Source organism: Marmota flaviventris, chromosome 9 (genome assembly GCF_047511675.1).
Source record: "Marmota flaviventris isolate mMarFla1 chromosome 9, mMarFla1.hap1, whole genome shotgun sequence".
NCBI classification, from domain to species: Eukaryota; Metazoa; Chordata; class Mammalia; order Rodentia; family Sciuridae; genus Marmota; species Marmota flaviventris.
In genome coordinates this window covers 5683682-5707539 of record NC_092506.1, presented here as the reverse complement: position 1 = coordinate 5707539, position 23858 = coordinate 5683682, and the positions used below count along the sequence as shown (strand labels likewise).

General features: G+C 53.7%; 2 protein-coding genes across 3 annotated transcripts; both read left to right on the top strand.

Moving 5' to 3' along the window:
- The first annotated feature begins 999 nt into the window (after window positions 1-999).
- Window positions 1000-12365, top strand: Ankrd13d (ankyrin repeat domain 13D). Its single transcript, XM_027944639.2, has 15 exons — window positions 1000-1142; window positions 1694-1829; window positions 1946-2070; window positions 2786-2831; window positions 2912-3055; window positions 3292-3481; window positions 9126-9192; window positions 9578-9659; window positions 9851-9912; window positions 10011-10141; window positions 10950-11107; window positions 11188-11304; window positions 11391-11554; window positions 11634-11725; window positions 11998-12365. The coding sequence occupies exons 1-15, from the start codon at window positions 1053-1055 to the stop codon at window positions 12209-12211; spliced, it is 1818 nt and encodes a 605-aa protein (XP_027800440.2). The 5' UTR covers window positions 1000-1052; the 3' UTR covers window positions 12212-12365.
- Window positions 12366-13332: 967 nt separating this feature from the next.
- Ssh3 (slingshot protein phosphatase 3) lies at window positions 13333-21244 on the top strand. Of its 2 annotated transcripts, none has more exons than XM_027944797.2 (14): window positions 13333-13536; window positions 13990-14027; window positions 14598-14820; window positions 15861-15979; window positions 16059-16130; window positions 16348-16413; window positions 16510-16698; window positions 16780-16873; window positions 17088-17216; window positions 17315-17361; window positions 18060-18206; window positions 18429-18629; window positions 18718-18991; window positions 20051-21244. In XM_027944797.2, the coding sequence occupies exons 1-14, from the start codon at window positions 13471-13473 to the stop codon at window positions 20336-20338; spliced, it is 1953 nt and encodes a 650-aa protein (XP_027800598.2). In that variant the 5' UTR covers window positions 13333-13470; the 3' UTR covers window positions 20339-21244. The 2 variants fall into 2 exon arrangements, with proteins under 2 accessions (XP_027800598.2, XP_027800597.2); XM_027944796.2 differs by having other exon boundaries at window positions 13987-14027.
- The last annotated feature ends 2614 nt before the right edge of the window (window positions 21245-23858 follow it).

Genomic DNA, 23858 nt, shown 5'->3' with positions numbered 1-23858 from the left:
CTCCTGGCCTCCAAAAGTGCATCCTTTGCAAAACTGCCCACTGTGGTGGTAGCATTCACTGAGGACTGTCCTCCACCAAGAAGGCTCTGACGCCAGGTGGACCTGCGTCCCCTTACTTCCTGCGTAGTGTCATACTTCCATCCTTAACTCCAATGCCCTAGGGCCCGCCTCCCCGCGTCGGTGGGTCCAGTCCGAGGTGTGGTGGCCTTCACACATTCGCCCAGGTCTTTATAAGGGGCTTTATTTAGGCTCAGCTGACCCATGTAGAGGCAACTGCTGGGTGCTCATCTCCAGAACGCTCAGTTCTCTGCCCAGCAGTGATGGGGCCAGGACCTCCCACTTCAGCAGCAGACAGGCTCAGTCGGTGCCCTCAGGACCCCACCGGGGTTAAGGAGACAGGGGCATGGACGGGGATTGGCCAGGGAAATGCGGATGACCCATTGACAGTAGGACGCGGTCCAGCTGCGCACGCACGCGCACACGCGCGATACCCATCAAGGGTGCCCAGTCCCCGCCCAGCGCCGAGCCTCCCCGCCCCCGGGCCTCCTTCCTCCCCTTCCGGACCCGGCAAGGAGGGTATCTACGCCGGGTCTGGGGCGCCCCCTGCAGGTCGTGGGCGGAGTTGCAGTAAGGCCCCGCCCTCTGGAACGCCCCCCGCAGACCCTTGCGGGACTAACTCCGGGGCAGAGACCCTGTCCTGGCTTTTCTCGGAGCTCGCGAGCTCGCGAGGTATTCCTGGCAGCACCCCCAGCCCACCCGCAGCACAAGGGCCGGGTTGCAGTGATCGCAGCTGCGGGAGGTTAGGGGGCAGGCGGCCCGACGCCCCGCCCCATCCTAAGAAGCCCCGCCCACCTGGACCCCTACCCCGCCCTCCCTGCCGCCGGCGCCGCTGCAGCTGCTGCGGCCGAGGGGCTGGCGGGGCTGCGGTGGGCGCAGCTGGGGCGCGGCTCCGAGCGAAGGCTAGGGCGCCGCGCCAGGCCCGAAGCCGAGCGGGGCTGGGCCGCCCCCGCCGCGCCTGCTTGCCCGCCCGGGATGCGGCGCTGAGGCCCAGCATGGCTGGCCCGGGCCCCACCTTCCCGTTGCACCGGCTCGTCTGGGCAAACCGGCACCGCGAACTGGAGGCCGCGCTGCACAGTCGCCAGGTGAGGCCACGCCGGGCCCCTTCCCAGGGCAGCAGTCTCCATCCTGGGTGCCGTCCGCCCCTGCTCAGCTCCGCGTCTGCATCCCGGCTCCCTAAGCCCCAACCTGATCCGAAGCCCAGTCACCTGCCCTCGTGCCGGAGCACTCTGGCCCAGTCTCCCCGCACCGGGCCTCCATCCACGCTCAACCCCCTCACACTGCATCAATTCCCCGAACTCACCCGCGTCACCCTTGAGCCAGGCTGAAAACAAGATCCCATTCCTGGTGCCCTGGCTGGACCAAACTCCACATTCCTCACGCTCACCTTTGCCTAACCAGACCCCACCACCAGGCCCCCAAGCTCTGCCTGTTGGCATCGGGCAGGGGAGGTGGCCAATTCCTTCCCAGCCGTCCTCTCCCGTCCCCTGCCAGGATACACAGGCCACTCTCTGCCATCTCCCTGGCCTGGCTTCCTCCTGGTTTCCCACAGTGATTGTATTCCGCGTTCAACCCCATAACCTCCTTGCCTTGGCCTCTCCTCTCTTGCCTGTGCTGAGTGTCCCATCTCCCTCAGCACGACATTGAACAGGAGGACCCCCGAGGTCGGACCCCCCTGGAACTGGCTGTGTCCCTGGGGAACCTGGAGTCTGTGAGAGTCCTCCTTCGACACAATGCCAATGTGGGCAAAGAGAGCCGTCAGGGCTGGGCAGGTACTGCAGAGGGCAGAGGGGCTCCCCTTGAGACTGGCAGGATGGTTTGTAGGTGGAGTGAGTGGCCAGGCCGGGGACCACTGGGGAGGTTTCCCTCAGCAGCCACATGTCCCCAGTCCTGCAGGAGGCGGTCAGCACTGGAGACCCAGAGATGGTGCAGCTGGTGCTCCAGTATCGTGACTTTCAGAGGGCCACGCAGAGGCTAGCTGGCATTCCAGAGTTGCTCAACAAACTCCGCCAGGTATGGCAGGGCACAGGATATAACCAGCAAGGGGGTTGCCACCCCGGCTCCCCCACCCCCCGGCCAGGACTGACCTTGGAAGAGCACTCAGCCCATGCATCATGCTTCCCCACCACTGTCTTGACCCCAGCCCAGGGTCATGTACAAAGGAGAGGATCCCAGGCCCCAGGGGTGAGACTGGACCCTTTGAAAGGAGCCTTCATTGGCATGAAGGGGCCTCTGGTGCCAGAAATCTCTGTGGAGCTTTAGACTTTGGGCATCCTGGAGAGTGCAGATTTCCTAAAAGGAGGTTGACTTCCCAGAGATGCCTGTGCCTGGAATGCCTGGTTCTGTCTGCCCTTCTGTAAGCGAAAGTCCAACTACCTCATGCCTCCCTCCCCCGCTGCTCCAGGAACAGTCATGGAGGAGTCAGTGGGCTCCCTTGACAGGCAGGGCCTCTCAGACACAGAGGCAGCAAAGGACCCCAGTGGGCTTGTGACCAGCTCAAGACCAGACAAGGCCTCCAGATTCTTATAGCTTCCTTAGGCCTAGACCAGACCCCGCTTGGCCCAGCCCCTCCTGGTCGGGGTTGGGATGGGGCTTAGCTGGGCCATGGCAGTGCATCAAGACTTGCTGGGGTCCCCCAGAGCGGTGGTGGACAAGGATTCCCCAGACCTGCTGACCCCCAGCACCCGGCAGGTGCATGAGCCTCACGGGCATCTCTGGTCTTTCTCAGGCCCCCGATTTCTACGTGGAGATGAAGTGGGAGTTTACCAGTTGGGGTGAGTGAGGATCACTTGGTGGCCAGAGACCTGGAGTGGACTTTGGGGGAGATCCCTAGTGACTTTGGCTTTCCCTGCAGTGCCCCTTGTGTCCAAGATGTGCCCGAGTGATGTGTACCGAGTGTGGAAGCGGGGTGAGAGCCTCCGGGTGGACACCAGTCTCCTGGGGTTTGAGCACATGACCTGGCAGCGTGGCCGGAGAAGCTTCATCTTCAAGGGCCAGGGTGAGCTCTGGGACACTTGTTGCAGACACGAGGCACACTGGCACTCTTGGATTCTCCGTGGCTTCTGAGGACAATACTCTTCTTTTTCTGCACTCTCCAGATGTGGAAACTGAGGTTGGGGGTTGGAGTGGATCCAGGGTTGGGGCTGTACCTACTTAGCAGCAGGTGGCTGAGGGCAGCCTGCTGGTGGGGCCTGGCACTAATCTGTCCTCCTCCCTACACCCTGTGGCTGGCAGAGGCAGGAGCCCTGGTGATGGAAGTGGACCATGACCGGCAGGTGGTGCACACAGAGACACTAGGGCTTGCTCTGCATGAGCCCGAAGCACTGCTGGCCGCCATGCGGCCCAGCGAGGAACATGTGGCCAGTCGCCTCACCTCCCCTATCGTCTCCACCCACCTGGACACTCGCAATGTGGCCTTTGAGAGGTCCGTTGGGGCCTGGCACACCGTGGGTGGGATGGGGAGAGGTAGCAAGAGCCACCATTAGTGAGGGCAGGGCTATCTGGAGGTCCCTCCTGCTGAGGACTCTGGGGGGCTGAGCCACCTCTAGAGGCTGCTCAGGTAAAGGGGTGGCCACGGCCCAGTATGTCATTCAGCCTGTGGTGGTGGCCTCCCATGGTGGGCTCAGAGTCCCCGCTGCCATTTATAGCGACAGCCGTCTTCCAGGGGTGAGAGGGACTAGATCATGATGTCCTCAGTTCCTCGACTTCTGACCTTACATATTTTCCATAAAAACAAGGATTTAGGCAGTGGAGACAGCCATTTGCACCAGCGGGGGCTCCTCATGGCTTTTCATGGGTGCTGCCATGTCTGGGGCAGAGTCCTCCAGGTAGCCAAGGAACCTATACGTGGGCAAGAGTGTTATTTCCCACTGGGCATGGTGGCACAGGCCTGTAATCCCAGTAAACTTGGGAGGCTGATGCAGGAGGATGGCAAGTTTGAGGCTATCCAGGGAAACCCAGCAAAGCCCTGTCTCAAAATAAAATCTAAAATGGGGCTGGGGGTATAGCTCAGTGGTAAAGCACCCCTGGGTTCAATCCCCAGTGCCTAAACAAAGAAACAAATAAAAAGTTATTTTTCTGAAAACACATGCCTCCAGTTCTAGTAACAGACTTTGGAAACACTGTTTTCATTCAAGTAGCTTTATTGAGATAATTTTCATATAGCATAGAGCTCACCCATTTAATGTGCACAAGTCCCTGGATTTGGTATATTTCTGGATATGTACCATCACTACAGTCAATTTTAGAACTTTTTTTCCCTCAAGAAGAAACCTCTTAGCTATCACTGCCCTCCCCATTCCCCCGCTCCTCCCCCAGCCCTAAGCATCTACTAATTTAATTTCTGACCCGGAGATTTCCCTATTTTGGACCTTGATATGGTGGGATTTAAAAATGCGTGGTCTTTTGTGTGTAGGCTTCTTTTACTGGTGCACTGTTTTCAGCTCCCAGCTCGCTGCTGCTTCATTCCTTGTCTGACCAAGCCACTGTGAGGTGGTGTCACATTTGTTTGTTCATTTGTCCATTGATAGACACTGTGTTTCCACCTCTTGGCCATTATGAATGAGGCTGCCATAAATGTTTTTATATAAGTTCTTTGGAGAGGTATGTTTTAATTTCTCCTGGTTTTATGTTTTGGGGTAGAACTGCTGGGTTGTGTGGTATCTCCATATTTAACTGTTGAAGGAACTGGTTGCTGAAGGGCCGTACCGTTTGGCATTTCTCCCGGCAGTGCCCAGGGTTCCCATCTCTCACCAACACTCAGGATTGTCCATGCCTTTGGCTTGTTTGTTTGTTTGTTGGATCATAGCCATCTTACTGGATGTGAAATAGTCTCTCATGTGGTTGGGATTTGCATTTCCCTAATGACTAATGTCATGGAGCAGCTTTTACTGTGCTTTTTGAAAATAATTTTTTTTAGGTGCTGATGAACCTTTATTTTTTTTAAATATTTTTATTAGTTATAGATGGACACAATTCCTTTATTTTATTTATTTTTTATGTGATGCTGAGAATCGAACCCAGTGCTTCACACATGCCAGGCAAACGCTCTGCCACTGAGCCACAACCCAGCCTCTACTGTGATTTTTGGTTGTTTTTGTGTCTTCTCTGGAGAAATGGCTATTCAGGTCCTTTACAACATTTTTTTTTTTTTAAGAGAGAGAAAGAGAAAGAGAATTTTTTTAATGTTTTATTTTTTTTTAGTTTTCGGCGGACACAACATCTTTGTTTGTATGTGGTGCTGAGGATCGAACCCAGGCCGCACGCATGCCAGGCGAGCGCACTACCGCTTGAGCCACATCCCCAGCCCCTACAGCATTTTTTTTTAAAGTTGGGTTTTCTTTTTCACATTTAGTGGTAAGAATTCTTTGTATAATCTAGATATATGTCCCCGATCAGATATATGTTTTGCAAAAATTCTCTTCATTTCTATGGACTGTCTTTCAGGACTAGCTTGATAGTGTCCTTTGCAGCACAAAGTTTTTAATTTTGATGATGGACAGTTTATTTTCTTCCATTGGTCATTCTTTTGGTGTCTTATCTAATAATAAATATATCATTTTAAATGTAAGGTCATGGAAATTTTTCCGTTTTCTTCCAAATACCTTTTTTTTGAGTGGGTACCAGGGATTGGCCATTATGAATGAGGCTGCCATAAATGTTTAAATACAAGTTCTTTGGGGACATATGTTTTAATTTCTCCTGGTTTTATCCCCAGCCCTGTTGCCCTGTTTTGTATTTTATTTAGAGGCAGGGTCTCACTGAGTTGCTTAGCACCTCGCTTTTGTTGAGGCTGGCTTTGAACTAGCAATCCTCCTGTCTCAGCCTCCAGAGCCATTGGGTACAGGCGTGCATCAATGAGCCCAGCACAACTAGATCTTTGAACCATTTTTTGAGTCAATTATTATTATTATTATTTTGTGTGTGTGTGTATGTGTGTGTGTGTGTGCACGTGCTTGCATGCTGGAGAATTCAGGTCACTTTACTGTTGAGCTATATCTCCAGCCCTTTTTATTTTTTATTTTATTTTGAGACAAGTTCTCCCTAAAAGGCAGAGCCTGGCCTCAAACTTGCAATCCTCCTGCCTCAGCCTCCCGAGTTGCTGTGATTACCCACGTGTGCCATTGCACCTGGCTCATAATTTTTTACATATCTTGTAGAACTTTGTTGCCTGATATTTTGTTGAGGATTTCACATCCATATTCATAAACAATATTGGTCCGTAGTTTCCTTTCTTTCCCTTCTTCTAGGTAAATGCTCTACTACTGAGCTACACCCCAGCCTGTAGTTTTCTTATGATATCTGTCTGGTTTTGGCATCTGGGTGATGCCTCATAGAATGAGTTGGGAAGTGTCACCTCTTCATCCATTTTTTTTGGACAAGTTTGTGAATAATTGTCCTTAATTCTTCTTTAAATTATTGTTAGAATTCAGTGGTGAAGCCACCTGAGCCTGGGCTTTTCTTTGTGGGTAGTTTTTGTTGTTGCTGTTGTTGTGTTTTTCTCAAATATTTATTTTTTTAGTTTTAGGTGGATACAATATCTTTATTTTATTTTTATGTGGTGCTGAGGATGGAACCCAGTGCCTCACACGTGCTAGGCGAGCGCTCTACCACTGAGCCACAACCACAGCCCTGTGGGTAGTTTTTTAAATTATTATTATTGTCAGTCAATCTCTTCACTTGTTATAGATCTATTCAAATTATCTATTTCTTCTTAAATTAGTTTCAGTCATTTGGGCCTCACTGGGAATTTTTTCTTTTTTCTTTTTAAAGAGAGAGAGGGAGAGAGAGAGAGAGAGAGAGAGAGAGAGAGAGAGAGAGAGAGAGAATTTTTTAAATATTTATTTTCTAGTTTTCGGCGGACACAACATCTTTGTTTGTATGTGGTGCTGAGGATCGAACCCGGGCCGCATGCCAGGCGAGCGCGCTACCACTTGAGCCACATCCCCAGCCCTGGGAATTTTTTCATTTCATCTAAATTATCAAATTTGTTGGAGTAAAGTTATTCCATCATATTCTTTTTTAAAAAAATAATTTTCTTTTTTATTTAAATATTGTATTAGTTGTTGATGGACCTTTATTTATTTATATGTGGTGCTGAGAATCGAACCCAGTGCCTCACACATGCTAGGCAAGTGCTCTACCACTGAGCCACAACCCCACCCCGAAAAGCCAGCCCCCTCCTTTCTTTTTTATTTATTTTTATTTTTATTTTAATATTTATTTTTTAGGTGTAGATGGACACAACACAATGCCTTTATTTTCTTTTTTATGTGGTGCTGAGGATCAAACCCAGGTCCCGCCCGTGCTAGGCGAGCGCTCTACGGCTGAGACACAATCCCAGCCCCTCTCCTTTCCTAATATAAATTTACAGCTATAAATTTCCCTCTAAACATAATTTTAGCTATATTTCATAAGTTTTGGTATGTTGAGTCTTCATTCCCATTAATCTTAAAGTATTTTTTAATGTTTTTAATTTATTCTTTGAGACATTGGTGTTTTAGGAGTGTGTTGTTTACTTTCCACAGATTTGCGAGTTTCTACTTTTCTTTCTGTTTGAAATAAATATTTCAAATTAGAAATCAGTATTTCTAATTTAATTCCATTATGGTTGGAAAAACATACTTTGTACATCTCCTATCATTTCAGTTTTATCAAGGTTTCTTTCTTCCTTTTTTTAACACATTTGGAAACTGTTCATTCATTCAACAACTGACCATTGAGCACCTATTCCATTCCAGGGAACTTTTGAAATGCTGGAGATAAAATGATACAACAGACAAAAAGCCCTTCCCTAGCGGAGATAGACAAGTGAACAAGATAAATAAAGCATACTGTGTGATAGTATAACTAGTGAGGAGAAAAAAATTAATTGGGAAGGAGCATAAGCACAGGAGGATCTTAACTGCCACTGCCCAGGAAGGCTTCACAGCAGAGGGGACTTTGCATAATGACCTGAAGGAGGTGAGGAGCAATTGGGTGGCTGATGAGAGGCAAGTCCCCCAGGCAGGGTTTACTGAGGCCTAGCCTATGGTCTATCCTGAAAAATGCCACCCCAGGTGCACTTAAGATTCTTGTTCTTTTGTTGTTGGGTGGAGTGTTTTTAGAATACCTATATAGTCCAGTTAGTTTATAATATTCATATTTTCTGTTTCTTTGTTGATCTTTTGCCTACTTGTTCTGTTCATTATTGAAAATGGGGTACCAAAGTCTCCAACTATTATTGTTGAATCAGACATACTTTTATTTTTGATTTTTCAGAAAATTTCAAGATGTGGGCTGGGGGTGCAACGCAGAGGTTGAGCACTTGCCTGGCCTGTGCCGGGACCTGGGTTCAGCAATGACCAGTACCACCAAAAAACAAAAAAAAAAAAAAGAAAAGAACAAAAATGTCAAACAACAAAAGAAGAGATGATGTTCTTACTCATCATCACCCGGCTTCAACATTTTACCTTTTTTTTTTTTTCTCTTCTGGTACTGGGAATTGAACCCAGAGGCTTTCTATCACAGAGTTACATCATCAGCTTTTTAAAACTTTTTATTCTGAGACAGGGTCATTGCTAAGTTTCCCAGTTTGGCCTTGAACTTGTGATCCTCCTGCCTCAGCCTCCTAAATTGCTGGGATTACAGGCATGTGTCGCTGCACCCAGCAACATTTCACCAGTCTTACTGAATCTATCCTTCCTTACTTTTTTCTTTTCTTTTTCCTGGAACATTTTAAAGCACATCCCAGGTATCATATCTCCTTTGTTGTTGTTATTTTACTTATTTTTAATTTGGTATCATATCTTCTTAACAGTAAATGCTTCTGCACATGACTTTTAACAGATTAGGATATGGTTTTTAACATGGTCCTGACACCATTATCAAATCTAATGAAGTTGATAATCCCTCAGTTATCTTCTAGTCCCCAATCCTTGTTCAAATGTCCCCAGCTGTACAGGCACCCCCTTCAAGGGCCCTTCATGTTGCACAGTGGGAGGGACCCTGGGTGTTGGGCAGCCAGGTGGGGCTCTGGCCAGGAGCAGTGGGGTGCAGGTTCTCAAAAACTTCTGTCTGGTCTGTTGCAGGAACAAATGTGGTATCTGGGGATGGCGGTCTGAGAAGATGGAAACTGTCAGCGGCTACGAGGCCAAGGCAGGAGAGGCCAGTGGTGGGGACTGGGGGTCAGAGATGAAGCCCAGAGGCTCAGCTTCTCCACACCCAACCCCAGTGTGGAAGGAGAGCTGGAGTAGCCCTGGCTCTGGAAGCCCATGAGGCCAAGGGCAGTCGCTGGGGCCCAGGGTCCTGAGGACCTGGCCTGTGCTGAGCCCACCCAGAGCTCTGAGATCAAATGGGGAGAATTTTCTTCTTGGCCCTTGGGCTACCTCTTCTCATTGGTGACTCCTGGGGTTCAGACCCTGCCATCTCCATTGTGGGGAGCAAGATCTCATCTCTTGTCCCCTCTGGTCCTGTGCTGGTAAGGCTGAGTGTAGGGAACAGGGCCTGATCCCCAGCTGCCCATGTCCCCCCTGCCCCCCAGGTGTACAGTGCCACCAACGTGGAGCTGGTGACACGCACACGCACGGAGCACCTATCTGATCAGGACAAGTCGAGGAGCAAAGGTAAACCCAGGTGCGCCTGCCCACTGCCCAGTCATATGCTGGTCTGGGGTCAGGGCCAAGAGTGCCCAGGGACAAGCCAACCCATTCTCAACTGCTCCCTCTCCCACCCAGCAGGAACTCTCAGGTGGAGGGAGGGTGGGGCAGTACAGGTGGCCCAGAGTCCCCTCATGGGCTGCCCCCCTTCTCCTCAGGGGGGAAGACTCCGTTCCAGTCCTTCCTGGGGATGGCCCAGCAGCACTCCTCCCACAGCGGGGTGAGCGGGGCTGGGGGGCGTGGGGCCTGCCTGAGCCCGGGTGGGCAGGGCACATCTCTTCATCCTGAGGCCTAAGGTCCGGTCCTGGGGCCCCCCAGGCTCCTGTGCAGCAGGCAGCCAGCCCTACCAACCCTACAGCCATTTCCCCCGACGAATACTTTGACCCCAGCTTCAGCCTGGAGTCCAGAAACATCGGCCGCCCCATCGAGATGTCCAGCAAAGTACAGAGGTGAGGTCTGGGGACTAGCGGGGGACTTCCTTTAGAGACCAGGATGCCGCTTGGACCACCTGAGCCCTTGCAGAGTCTTGTAACCCCTGGGGCCCATTATATTCTCACTTGGTGGGCTCTCCCTGGATTCTGCTCCCGAGGGCAGAAGCCATGTCTTTCTTATCTGTGGTCCTGAGCACTTGGCAGGTGCTTTGGCCTAGAGAAGTAGTCACACTTCTTTGATGAATGAATGAATGTGTGGCATGGCCCACGTATGCATTTTATTCCACTTACTGAGCATGCTGGGGCCAGGGCATGGCAGGTGGAAACAGCCCTTGTAGGAAGGACCCACAGCTCTGCAGCCTCAGGCTGTGTCCCTGGGACGTGTCTTCTGCTCCCTCAGTGTCTCCCTCAGTGACATCAGAAGTCACACTTGCCTGCTTCCCACAAGGATCTGATGGTCAGGTGAAAATGGTCACAGTGGACATACCCTTACAGCAGGTCTAGCACTCTTCTGGCCACTTCAGGTGGATCCTCTCAGCCACCCAGTGGTGGAGCTGGGATTTGAACAAAGTACAGCCAACTATATGGTGCTGACCAGTTCTGGGTGGAGGAGGAGGATGGGGCTGTGGATGAGGTCCTGGGAGAAGCCCCTGCTTGCCTTAGACCAGATGAGTGGGCACAAAATCATCACAAGTGCCCGGCTGGAGGCACCTGGGGACACCAGCTCCAGGGGAGGCCATCAGGACAGCTGAGAAGGGAGGAGGCCTAGGCTCATGGAAGGGCCATCAGAGAGTCCCTGACCCAAGTCCTTTGTTTGGCTGGGCAGGTTCAAGGCCACATTGTGGCTGAGTGAGGAGCATCCCCTTTCCCTGGGTGACCAGGTGACGCCCATCATTGACCTGATGGCCATCAGCAATGCTCACTTTGCCAAGCTGCGTGATTTCATCACCCTGCGCCTCCCACCTGGCTTCCCCGTCAAGATTGGTGAGGGGGTGGCCCAGTGCAGCAGGGGGACCTCCCTGGATGTGGGGTCAGACAGCTCAGGCCTGGCTGTCTCCTTACAGAGATTCCCCTCTTCCACGTGCTGAATGCCCGCATCACCTTTAGCAACCTATGTGGCTGTGATGAGCCCCTGGGCTCCGTGTGGGTGCCCGCCCCCAGCACTGCTGTGGCCGCTTCAGGTAGCACCAGCGGGGGCAGAGGGAGGCTGCAGCTTTCTGGCTGTTGAGCCCCAGCATCTGAGTTGGCTCCTCTGCCACCTGCCCAGGGAGCCCTTTCCCATGTGAGGTAGACCCCACCGTGTTTGAGGTGCCCGAGGGATACAGTGTGCTGGGCGCAGAGCGCAGCGAGCCCCTTCGAGACGAAGATGATGACCTGCTGCAGTTTGCCATCCAGCAGAGCCTGCTTGAGGCAGGCACAGAGGCCGAGCAGGTGGGACTTGGGCAGGGGGGGGCACTGGCTCTGCAGCCACAGGGCTGAGGTGACAACTCTGGGCTCCCGGCCACTGCAGGTGACTGTTTGGGAAGCCCTGACCAACACACGTCCTGGCACTCACCCTCCTCCCCAAAACACAGTGTATGAGGAGCAGCTTCAGCTGGAGCGGTGAGGCCCTGCCTGGCCCGAGCCTCTGGTAGTCCCTGGCAGGGGTGGGTAGCAGGGAGATGCGGTCTCGGGATCCCATTCCCTCTTTAAGGCCATCTCCAGCAGCAATGATGCCTGCAACAAAAGGTGGCATGAGGGACAGGAGGGACAGGTCCTGCTTGGCTCTCTCCCTGACGCGGTCTTGGTCCCCAGAAGCCATGTACCCAGCTCCTTGGCTCCCCCTCCAGCCTTCCCATTCACTGGTTTGCTCTCCCTCTCCCGTGGCCTGGCAGGGCCCTCCAGGAAAGCCTGCGGCTGTCCACAGAGTCCAGGGGTCCTGGATCTCCTCAGAGGACGCCCCCATCCCCTGTCCCTCCAAGCTTTGAGGAGCAGCTTCGACTGGCCCTGGAGTTGTCTTCGCGGGAGCAAGAGGAGCTGGAGCGGGGGGGGCAGCAGGAGGAGGAGGATTTACAGCGGATCCTGCGGCTGTCGCTCACTGAGCACTGAGCCGTCTGGCCCTGGGAGGGGGTCTGTCCCAAGACTCTCTCGCCTGCTTTTGTAATTTGTTTATTTATTTATAAACTGCTGCTGAGCTGGGGGCCTGGAGCCCTAGGAGTGGGCTGGCAGTGGGAACCAAGATGGAAATAAACGGTCAGCAACAGGTTTGCTGCACTCAGTGGCTGGAGCTGGGGAAGGGGTCACTGTGCAGAGGGCTCTGAGAGCAACCACGGATGATGATCTTAGACCTGATTAAGGGGACCATGGCCCCCTTAGCTTGTCTTTGAGTCTCCATCTCTGCATCTGTCAATTGAGAAGACCATCTCCTGAGAAGTTGCAAGGGGCTAACACACCTGCCAAGTGCCCTTACCCAGCAGGTGCTGCATGAACGATTCCCCTGAGCCCTACCCCACCTGGAGACCAGGTTCCTCCTCTCATCCAGCCCTGGTCTTCCTGAAACCTGGCCCTACTCTGGGGGTGGGGGGGGCGGAAAGAGGAAAGGCTGGGCCTCTAGACCATACGGCCCTCACTCCCTACCCTGACTCTAGCGAGTGCCATCAGAGTGACTTTGAGCAAGTCACTTCCCTCTGCAGCTGTAAACCAGGCTTAACTCTGCCCCATTCGACCCCAAGTCGGAACTGACAAATTGCCTAGAGCTTCGTGGGCGATTTCTACAGTCCAACCGCATTTCTCTGCAAACTTGCGCCTCCCAAAATCCATGGCGTGAAGGCCAAGCAGAAAGAAGGTTTATTGGGGTGGAATTCCTCGACTTAAGGCTCACCGTGCTTGATCCCCATCCCCTGCCTCCCTAGGACTTGGCCTAAAAGGGCTCAGGTGATCTAACTGGGCGGAGCACCGAGGTCCCTGGCAGGGGTGGGCCCAGGCAGGGGCCGGACCCAGGCAGGGGTAGGGGCAGGCCCAGGCAGGGGCAGGAGCGCTTCCTGGTAGGAACCACCCAACGCAGGAGTGAGTTAAGGTAGGGGCAATGCTACCTGCGCCCCACCTCCGGCCCCACCCCCACCGTGGATGGGGCGGGGCGAGGCGGGCCTCACTGAGGAGACCGGAGGGGAGGGAACCGTGGCGACTCAGTACCGGCTCTGCAAGCCCAGCTGGACTAGAGTCTGGCCCTTTAAGGGCCGCCCCTGAGGAGGTGCCAGGCCCTGGTGGCTCCAGTCTCTCCTTCCTGGTCCTGCGGGGCAGGGACTATCCGTGAGGCTGTGAGAGGAGGTCGTGCCTGGGGCTCGCCCAGGTGTCCCGGGCCTGAGTCCATGGCCCTGGTGACAGTGAGCCGCTCGCCCCCGGCCAGCGGCCACTCCACGCCTGTGGGGCCCACGGTGAGTCTGGTTTGGTGCTGCCCACGCAGTTGGCTGCCAGCTGGCCTGGGGGCGTGCGTCCTGCCCGCAGCAGCCTCCTCCTACTCCAGGGGGTGGGCGGGGGAAACCTCGAGCCTCAGACTCGAAGGGGCTGGGGGTCCTGAGGCTCCCAGGAACCCCACCAAGCAAGATCCCGAGTCCTGAGCGCCAGCCCAGTTGCCGAGGCCCAGAGCCGGGCTATCCCTTCGCACACCTCGGCATTCCCCAGCCCAGCCGCCCCGCTGTACTTGAACTTGGACTTCCACAGTACCTCCCCGCAGGGAGGGGCCTGGGAAGAGAATTGACATCTGACACCTTTTCTCTTGGCACCCCCAAGGAACGCAGGGTAACCCCCACACACACCCCCACTCTGAGAAGGGAGGGAAGGAGAGTCGCCCTGACCCTCACGCTCTCCTGGGGCTCCTTTCTCAGCAGGACCGGGCTGCAAGGCACAGAAGCCAGCTCCAGCGCAGGTGAGCATCTTTCCCTGGACACAGACGCCTCTATCCAGCCTGGGGCCATCCTGGACTCCAGGTGTCAGGGACAGAACTCTCCCTGGAGAATTTGCAGCCAAACTCTAGTGCTTATGTGCCTTGGCTCCAGGGCCTGATCGGCTTGGGACAGATGCATAGGGCTACCTTGGCTTCCATCTCCCTCCTTCAAGGAGAGTCATCTGGCACTCCTTTGCCATCCTTCACCCACTGCCCCAGTCTTTGGCTTGGGCTAGTGCCAAAGGGCAGGTTGAGGTGGCAGGACCTGACTCCTGGGTCCCCCACCAAGTTTACACCTCTCTCCACCGGGCAGGTGAGAAGGGAAAGGAGCAGCCCATCCCTGCTCCAGGTGAAGAGGGGCTCAAGGGCTGAGGCTGGTTCTCCAGGCTGGCCGTCACCAGGGCCAGTCAGAAAGCTCTCGCACCTCCAATCCAGTCCTAAGGACTCTCTGGGGAGGGGGCCCACAATCCACTTCAAGAAGCTCTCCAGGAATTCGGACACCCCTGAAGTTTGAGAACCCTGGGGCCATAATGATCCCCACAACCCTGTCAGGCAGAGCTTTGCCGTGCTGCGTGGGGCTCTCCTGGGACTGCAGGACGGGAAGGACAGTGGTAATGCAGCCGAGGCCGGCTCTGAGCCAGCGGAGGAACCTCAGGATGAAGAGCAGCCTCTTGGGGACCAGACAGACAACGGGCAAGGGCCCCAGAAACAGGAGCAGAGGCAGCACTTGCACCTCATGGTGGAGTTGCTGAGGCCACAGGATGACATCCGCCTGGTGAGGAGCCATCCATAGCCCACATGGGGAGGGGGTGGAGCCCATGTGTCTGATGGGGGCACCCCGAGCAGTGGAGGAGTTACTGAGTCCTGAGGACCCTGCTATTTCAGCTACTGACATTTTAACAGGCCGAGGTCATGGCTGCCGGTCTCTGGAGGGCTGTGAAGGACTCGGAGGCTTGTCCTGCATGAATGCCAAATTAGGTCCATGAGGTGGGAGTCAGGGGAGGGAGACTTCCTGATGACATGAGTAACCCAGAAGTGCTCAGGGCGTCCTCCATGTCCAGGGAGGCTGAGAGCCAGCCCTCAAAGACTGCAAACACATCAGTAGCAAAATGTGAAAAACAAGATGCAGTCTTTTGTAAAGCTGGATTTCAAACAGGAGTTCAGGCCATGAGATTAGGCCCTTAAGAGTTCTTTTTGTATGTGGTGCTGGGAATTGAACCTATGGCCTCACGTAGGGTTTTTATAAAATCGCCTTTCTAGGCAAAACCAAAAACTGGGCCACCTGTCAGTCCCATTTCTCCCCCATTCTTTTTCTTTTTCTTTTTTTTTTTTTTTTTTTGGTACTAGGGATTGAACCTGGGGGCACTTTACAACTGAGCCACATCCCCAGCCCCTTGTTTTAAAATTTTGAAATAGGGTCTTGCTAAGTTGCTTACAGGCTCATTAAATTATTGATGCTGGCCTCAAACTTGTGATCCTCATGCCTCAGCCTCCCAAGTTGCTGGGATTACACATACCTGGCCCCTTCCCCCTTTTTATCCCCACATAGTCTCCTTTCAAGAAAAAACCTTTTGAGGCTGGGGTTGTGGCTCAGAGGAAGAGTGCAAACCTTTTAAACATTTCAGTGGACTGTGAAATCCACAAGTTGGGAACCACTCTGGATCCTAGGCACTGGTCTTAAACCTGGGAACTGGGGGTGGGAGTGGGAGACACAGGGTCCAGCAGGGCTGTTCTGGATTGGGGTATATCCAAATGGGGTGGCAGAGTAGGGTCCCCAAGGACACTGTGATTTGGGACTTCTTCCATCTTCCCCAGGCAGCCCAGCTGGAGGCAGCCCGGCCTCTGCGACTCCGCTATCTGCTGGTGGTTTCCACAAGAGAATGCCTGAGCCAGGAGGAGACAGTCCTCCTGGGGGTGGACTTCCCTGACAGCAGGTGGGAGCAGGGAGAGGAAGGGATGGGCCAAAGAGGTGAGGTGCTAGGGACTATGGATCTCTCTCTCTGTCCCTGCCAGCTCCCCCTGCTGCACCCTAGGTCTGGTCTTGCCCCTCTGGAGTGACACCCAGGTGTACCTAGATGGAGATGGGTAAGCCATGGCAACTGGAGAGGCGGGTGGGGAGAGACTAGGGCAATAGCAGACCTGGATTGAGGTCTGGGGCCTACTCTTACCTCTACCTCAAATTCACTGTGTGATCCTGGGCAAGTCACCTAATTTCTCTGGGCCTCAGACTCCCACATCTGACAAATGGGTAGGTTCTCTGTCTGAGTTGGAGTTTGACTCCACCCTCACCTCATCTCCTCAGTGGCTTCAGTGTGACATCCGGTGGGCAGAGCCGAATCTTCAAGCCCATCTCCATCCAGACCATGTGGTAAGTGTTGCAGTGGCTGAGCCCCAGGGCGGCCTCTTATCCTTGGGAGATGGCTGCAGGGAAGGCAGTGTGACCCAGACTCTTCTCCTGTCCCAGGGCCACGCTCCAGGTGTTGCACCAGGCATGTGAGGTGGCTCTGGGCAGTGGCCTCATACCCGGTGGCAGTGCCCTCGCCTGGGCTGCCCACTACCAGGAGAGACTGAACTCTGACCAGAGCTGCCTCAACGAGTGGATGGCTATGGCTGACCTGGAGTCCCTGCGACCTCCCAGCGTAGAGCCTGGCCAGTCAGTGCAGGGAGGAGGGCCAGGGGGAAGGGCAGGAAGGAAAAGGTGGAGGGCCCTCTAACTGAGGGGTTCTGCTCCCAGGCCCTCAGAGCAGGAGCAGATGGAGCAGGCGATCCGGGCTGAGCTGTGGGAGGTGCTGGACACCAGTGACCTGGAGAGCATCACTTCCAAAGAGGTGGGCAGGGTGGGTGGGGCCCGGGGCTTGCCTCTCCCTGGAGCCCTTCCCACCTGCTGCCCTCCAGTTCTGAACCGTCCCCTCCCCCATACCCTGGCCTCAACCCAGTCATGGTCTCAGCTGTCTAGATGGGAAGGGTACTGTCCTCAGAGGCCCCAGATGGGGGGAGGGGGCGTGTGTCAGGAAGTTCTCCTCCTCTGGGTGCTGCCCACAGATCCGCCAGGCCCTGGAGCTGCGCCTAGGATGCCCTCTCCAGCAGTACCGGGACTTCATTGATAACCAGATGCTGCTGCTCATGGCCCAGCAAGACAGGGCTTCCCGCATCTTCCCCCACCTCTACCTGGTGAGCAAAGGCTGCAGGGGTGGGCTACAAGACCCCAGTGGCTGCTGCTCAGAGGCATAGACAGGCAAGGGAGCCTGGTGCTTCTCTCCACTCCACAGGGCTCTGAGTGGAACGCGGCCAACCTGGAGGAGCTACAGAGAAACAGGTGGGCTCCGGTCCTCTCAGGACCCCTTCTCTCGGCATCCGCTTAGGGAATGGCCTAGCCAGCTGTAGAAGCCCGTGACCACTCTTCGCACCCGCTGGCTCTGCTTCCAGCCCCACCCGACGCTGTTGCCCTTGCATGGGCTCTCGGGATGGATGGCAATCTTACTGCCCCACTGGCCAGCTACTGGCCCCTATCTGTAGAACCATGCCAAGAGGAGGGCAGCGGCCTGCACTGCCATGGACCACCTTTTCCAAGCAGGAAATGGCTTCTGCACACCTGCCCATGTCTTCAGAGAGAAGGAAATCCCTCCTTTCCAGTGGGGACCTGATTGCCTGCTCTGTGCACGGGTTTCTGGGAGACCTGCTAAAGTCCCTGTCACTTGCTGCTGCAGAGCTACCCAATCTCAACTTAGTTCAAAAGATGGGCTCTAAATTCCGAGAGTAATGGAAGGGTTACTGCTGTAGTGACCTCAGCCACCTGGACCAGCTGGGGAAACTCGAGGCCAACAAGGTAGAACGATGTGCTCGTGGTCAGTCATCTGCCAGCAGGTTCAGCTCTCTTCCCACCAGGAGCGCTGCACCACCTGACTTTCAGAGCCCAGAACTAAACAAGAAACACCCAAGGTCTGCTGGGTCTGGTGGCCAGTGGGCCTGGTGCCTGGTGTCCATGTCAGCCTGGCCTTGGGCCCTTTGGTACAGGGTCAGCCACATCTTGAACATGGCCCGAGAGATTGACAACTTCTACCCTGAGCGCTTCACCTACCACAATGTGCGCCTCTGGGATGAGGAGTCAGCGCAGCTGCTGCCCCACTGGAAAGAGACACACCGCTTCATTGAGGCTGCGAGGTCAGTTCTTCCTGGCTCCAGCGGCCCAGTCCCAGTCTCACTAGCTGGCCCCGGCTTCTGGCAGACCCAGTGTCTTCCTCCTGCCCATTCTGCCCTCAGCTCTGTGTCCTACTCCAGCCCCATTTCTGCTGGGTCAGAAGCCCCTACCTGCCCCTCTCCCCACGCTGCAGGGCCCCTCAGGTGAGGAAGGGCTGGGGACTAACCATATCCCCCCCTCTTCAGAGCACAGGGCACCCGGGTGCTGGTCCACTGCAAGATGGGTGTCAGCCGCTCGGCGGCCACGGTGCTGGCCTACGCCATGAAGCAGTACGGCTGGAGCCTGGAGCAGGCTCTGCTCCACGTGCAGGAGCTCCGGCCCATTGTCCGGCCCAACCCTGGCTTTCTGCGCCAACTACAGACCTACCAGGGTATCCTGACTGCCAGGTATAGACGGGGGACAAGGAGGGATGGTGTGGATGCTGGGAATGGCTGCTGGGCCACTCAAGGCTGACTCAAGGCCACCTCCTCACAGCCGGCAGAGCCACGTCTGGGAACAGAAAGTGGGTGGGGGCTCCCCAGAGGAGCCCTCGGCCCCCGAAGTCTCTACACCATTCCCACCTCTTCCACCAGAACCAGGGGGCAGTGGGGTAGTTAAAGCTATGGGCTTGGAGGAAAGCCAGGCAGCCCCAAAAGAAGAGCCAGGGCTGCGGCCGCGCATCAACCTCCGCGGGGTCATGCGGTCCATCAGTCTTCTGGAGCCCTCCACAGAGTTGGAGGGTGCCTCCGAGGCCAGTGACCTCCCAGAGGTGAGGCTGGGTTGGGGTTCCATCTGTAGTGGTGGGGGCCATGAGGAGGAGGAGGGATGGGGGAAGACCAGCACTAGTTCTTGGCTTTAGGCCCTGAGCAGGGGGATCTCGGGTGCCTGGTCCTTGCTTACTCTAGTTTGTCCACCTAGTACCTCTCACCACCAGAGAAGTCTATCCCCCAAGCTCCCCAAGGATGGGTACCACATCCTGGGCATCTCCCTTCCCCCTTCTGAGCAGTTGAGGAGACTTAGTGAGGGCAGGTGAGGTCTTGGGAGCTGCAGAACAATCAAGAAGCAGGGCCAAGCCAGCCCATTCCAGGTCACGCAGCCTGACAAATGGACCTGCTTTCTAAGGGGCTTGGCTTCCAGCTGTGGAATGAGCATCTTCCTCAGCCCCTGAGTGTCACAGCCAGCTTTTGGTCCTGGAGACATATCTTGCTTGCCCTAGGTGGGATGGGTAATATGGTCTCCCAAACCCGAGGAGCCTTGCGATGGAGGATGGGGTGGAGAGGGCTTTAGCAGTCACAGGGCCCAATTATGACTGAGTGAGGAAGAACCCTGTGTGCTAAGTGCTTTAGGGCACTAAGCTAGGACTGGAAGCTGATCCTTGCCTGAGGAAATCAGGCCCAACAGTGACTCAAGGTCAGATGGTTGACCCAGAGGAAAGAGAGTCTGTGGAGTGCAGGAGCATTTGCATGGACCAATAGGGAAGCACTGAGGTTGACGGATGGGTGTGGGCATTGCCGAAGGCTGGCATTCTCACCAGGAACCCAGACCCATGTGTCTACACAGCCTAGTTCGGGGCCTGGCACCGAGTTCCTTCTGTGGCCCACTAGGCCGACTATACAAAGAGAGGTGGGAGGAGAGGCTGGTGAACCCCGGTGGCGGGTGCAGGGCAGTGAGGAGAGAGCTTCTAGGAGCCAGAAGAAAGCTGCAATTAGGTGAGGGCAAGGGCCTGAGAATAGCTCGATTTCTCTGTATTCACTTGACAAACATCCTGCACCTACCTTTTTCCTGGCTCTGGCCTCCCAATGGCTCTTCCTATCCTTCACCCTTCCAGGTTTTTTCCTCCCATGAGTCTTCAGATGAAGAGCCTCTGGGGCGCTCCCCTCAGCTCTCAAGGGCTAAGGGAGGCCGGCAGGCCCAAAAGGGGTCTTGGCCTGCCCTGAAGTCTCGCCAGTCTGTGGTTGCCCTCCAGAGCGCTGCCCTCGTAGCCAGCCGGACGCGGGCCTTCCAGGAGCAGGAGCAGGAGCAGGGGCCGAAGGTTGGAATATCCTCCACACCTAGGCTTCGGAAGGTGGTGAGGCAGGCCAGTGTGGACGAAAGCAGAGCGGAGGGCGAGGCCTGACCTCACACACGCCTTCTCCCCTTAGGCTTTAAACAGAGAAACTGATCCACTGCCCTCAGCAAGCACCCCTCACACCTGTGGCCCGCACACACTCCCTTGAGCTCCTCCTGGCAGGACCACCCAGACCCTGTCACTACAGCACCTCCTACAGCCTTAAATCTCAAACCACCTGTCAAGGGCTCAAAACTTTCTTTTTTCTTTTTTCTTTTTTTTGGTATCGGGATTGAACTCAGGGGCACTCGACCACTGAGCCACATCCCCAGCCCTGTTTTGAATTTTATTTAGAGACAGGGTCTTCCAGAGTTGCCTAGCGCTTCGCCATTGCTGAGGTTGGCTTTGAACTTGTGATCCTCCTGCCTCAGCCTCTCGAGCCACTGGGATTACAGGTTGCACCACCGAGCCCGGCAAGAGCTCAAAACTTTCTACTGGGGTGTGGGTAGAGTGAATGAAGGTGCCTTGGGGAGGGCACCCTAGTTTCATTCTCAACGCTCCCTAAAATATTCACTTGCAGTCACGGAATCAAAAAGAGAGCTTTTAGGGCAAATTTTCTGGCTCAGGCCCCATCTCAACTCCTGTACATCCCATCCTGGTCCTTCCACCCTCACCCACTGTCATGGAACCAGTGGTCCCCAAAGGCAGAAAGGACCCTCAATCCCCAGCCCCAGAGGCTCTGAGGGAGCTGGCAGGTCAACTTCACACACTTCACAACTGGCCTGCTGCTGCCCCCAGTCCTCCCATGGCCCTCAGTGGTTCTTGGGGGATCAGGCCAAAGACCCGCCTTCTGTCCTTTGTGGCCTCTGGCCAGTTTTTCAGTCTTATAGTATCTGACTTTGTACTGAGAAATAAAAAAAAATTTTTCACATTGTGATTTTACATTTGATGATAAAGCCATCTGTCTTTCACTCAGATCCTTCTCTGTTTCTAAAAGGAGGTGGTTGGCCTCTCCTACTCCTTCCAGTTTTGTCACTGTTCCCAGGTGTCCTGTGACAGCTCAGTTTGGGCAAGTGGTATATTTGGGGGTGGAGTGGGAGTTAAAATGGAGAGGAGGGATGACAAGTGCTATTTCCCTCCTCTCTAGGGCAGGGCCTGGGTAAATGTTGGCCATGCAGGCTCCCTCACGGGAGAACAAGTCTACACGGGGAGCAGGCATTTGGCTCTGTTGGGACAGCTGAAGGGAATTATATATGAAGAAATGGAAGATGCTACTGCCTATTTGGGCAAGACCAACCTATTCCAAAAGCTAAAACTCCTTTTGGACACTTGATGCCAGTTCTTGAGCATATTTATGGTTCCAAGAATCACCCTTATGGGACTGGGGTTGTAGCTCAATGGCAGAACGCTTGCCTAGCGCATGTGAGGCACCGGGTTCCATCCTTAGCACCACATAAAAATAAATAAGCCAGGCACAGTGATGCATGCCTGTAATCCCAGCATCTCAGGAGGTGAGGCAGGAGGATCTCAAGTTCAAAGCCAGCCTCAGCAAAAGCGAGATGCTAAGCAACTCAGTGAGACTGTGTCTCTAAATAAAATACAAAACAGGGCTGGGGATGTGGCTCAGTGGTCAAGTGTCCCTGAATTCAATCCCTAGTACCAAAAATAAATAAATAAATAATAAAACAAACAAACGAAAGAATCACCTTTCTCCTACAATGAAAAAGAGCCTGATTTTCCAAGCCAACTAATAAATGCCAGAGAAGGATGTTTGGTGACCCTACTCCTTCTGCCTAGAGGTTCTTCTACTGTTTAAGAAGAGTCAATGCTTCCATCTTGGTCATTTTTGTCTCTTCCCAAGATCATTCTCTCAGGTGCCCCACGATATACTACACTGTTGGGGGAAGGAGGTAGTACTCAATTCCTTTGTTCAAACCAGGGCTCAGAGATAGGAGCTGGCAATGAACGTCATCACACTCATTGAGACCATGTACCAAGCTTTACAAATGAATCTCCCAGCCCCTGGGGGATGCCCAGACTACTCTAACCCTAAAGCACTGTGGGGCAGGAGACTTGGACTCCAGCTCTGGCTTCACAATTCCAAGTTATTTCACCTTAAGTCTCTGCTTCTTTCTGTAAAACAAAGGGATTAGACTTTTAGCTCTAAGAACCCCTCCCCACTAGATTTTTGTTAACAATTAATGCCATTTACCCATAGCTAGAATTCAGTCTCTGTGTGCTCTACAGAAGAGGAATCATTTGCACCTGTCTGGGTGGCATGCCTCAGGTCACAAGGTGGATAAGCTAGTTTCCATTCATGATCCATCTGGCTGAGCAAACACTGGGGCTGCCCACCTTCCTGCACTCAACCAGTAGTATCACCAGATTGCTCTTTCAGTAGTCTTAGCCTGGGGTTGCAGATGGGTAGCGCTACAGTGTCAGGACAAAAGCCAATGCCAGGCTCAGCCTTCTGCAACCTGGGCACATCAAAAAGTGGGGTTCAATGAACTGCACAGTGCCCCCAACACACACTGGAATCCGAGACTCTTAAGTAAAATTTGGCATTTGGGAAACAGACTGGAGGGGAAACTATTTGCACTAAAATACAAATAATTAAGAACAATATGCATATATAAAGCTCACACAAATTGCTAAGAAAAAGAAGAAGGAAAAAATAGTTAAGAAGGATATAAAATGTAAAGGCTCTGACCATGTCCTCTGGTCCCTCACTTCTATCTCTATAGGCAACAGCTGTTGCCTATAGAGGGCTGAGGCCCTCCGAAGACAATCCATGCTTATGCCATCAAATACATGAGTATGTATATTCTTTTAAAACAAGACAGCATACTAACATACTATTTTGCACTTAGAATTTTTTTTTTTTTGTATTACAAGTTCCACGCTGGCACATAAAGATTTGCCTCATTTTAAAAATCACCACAAATATTCCATTTTATGGAATTCATCATTTATTTAGGCGGTTATTTATGGATGAACACTTTTTTAATCCCATTTCAAGCAATGTCTCATTAATCACTCCTGTATATACATCTTTCCACATACTTAGCCACTAAATCTGTAGTATGGATTTCTAGAATTGCTAAAGCAAAGGTTATGCACATTTTAAATTTTGTGAGTCATCATTTAATATCTTTCCAAGAAGTTGCACCAATTTACAGTGAATGGGAAAGTCTGTTTATGTCCTTAGAGAGCCGTGCAGCCTACACAGCCATGTCATCACCACGCAACAATCCCAGAGGAAAAAACGGAGGGCCTTATAACACCGTTTCTGGACTTAGAGGAGTTAAACACTGAATCAAAAACGGAGCCTGAATCAGATCCAGGTTTCTAGATTCTCATCCCAGGACCTAACTCTGGAGTGGAGGCTGGACAGTCAACTCACCGACTCACAGTTCTGCCCAAGGACCGCCCTAGGGCGGCCAGTGCTGGGGTACTACCTGATGCCCAGCCCTAAGAGCCCCGCGGCAACGAGGAGCTGGGGTGCCTGGACAGCCGGTCCATCCTGGGCCAGCTCCACCTTCAAAACCTTCTCCGTCAGTCCAGCCCTGCCAGGCCCTGGGCTGGGGCG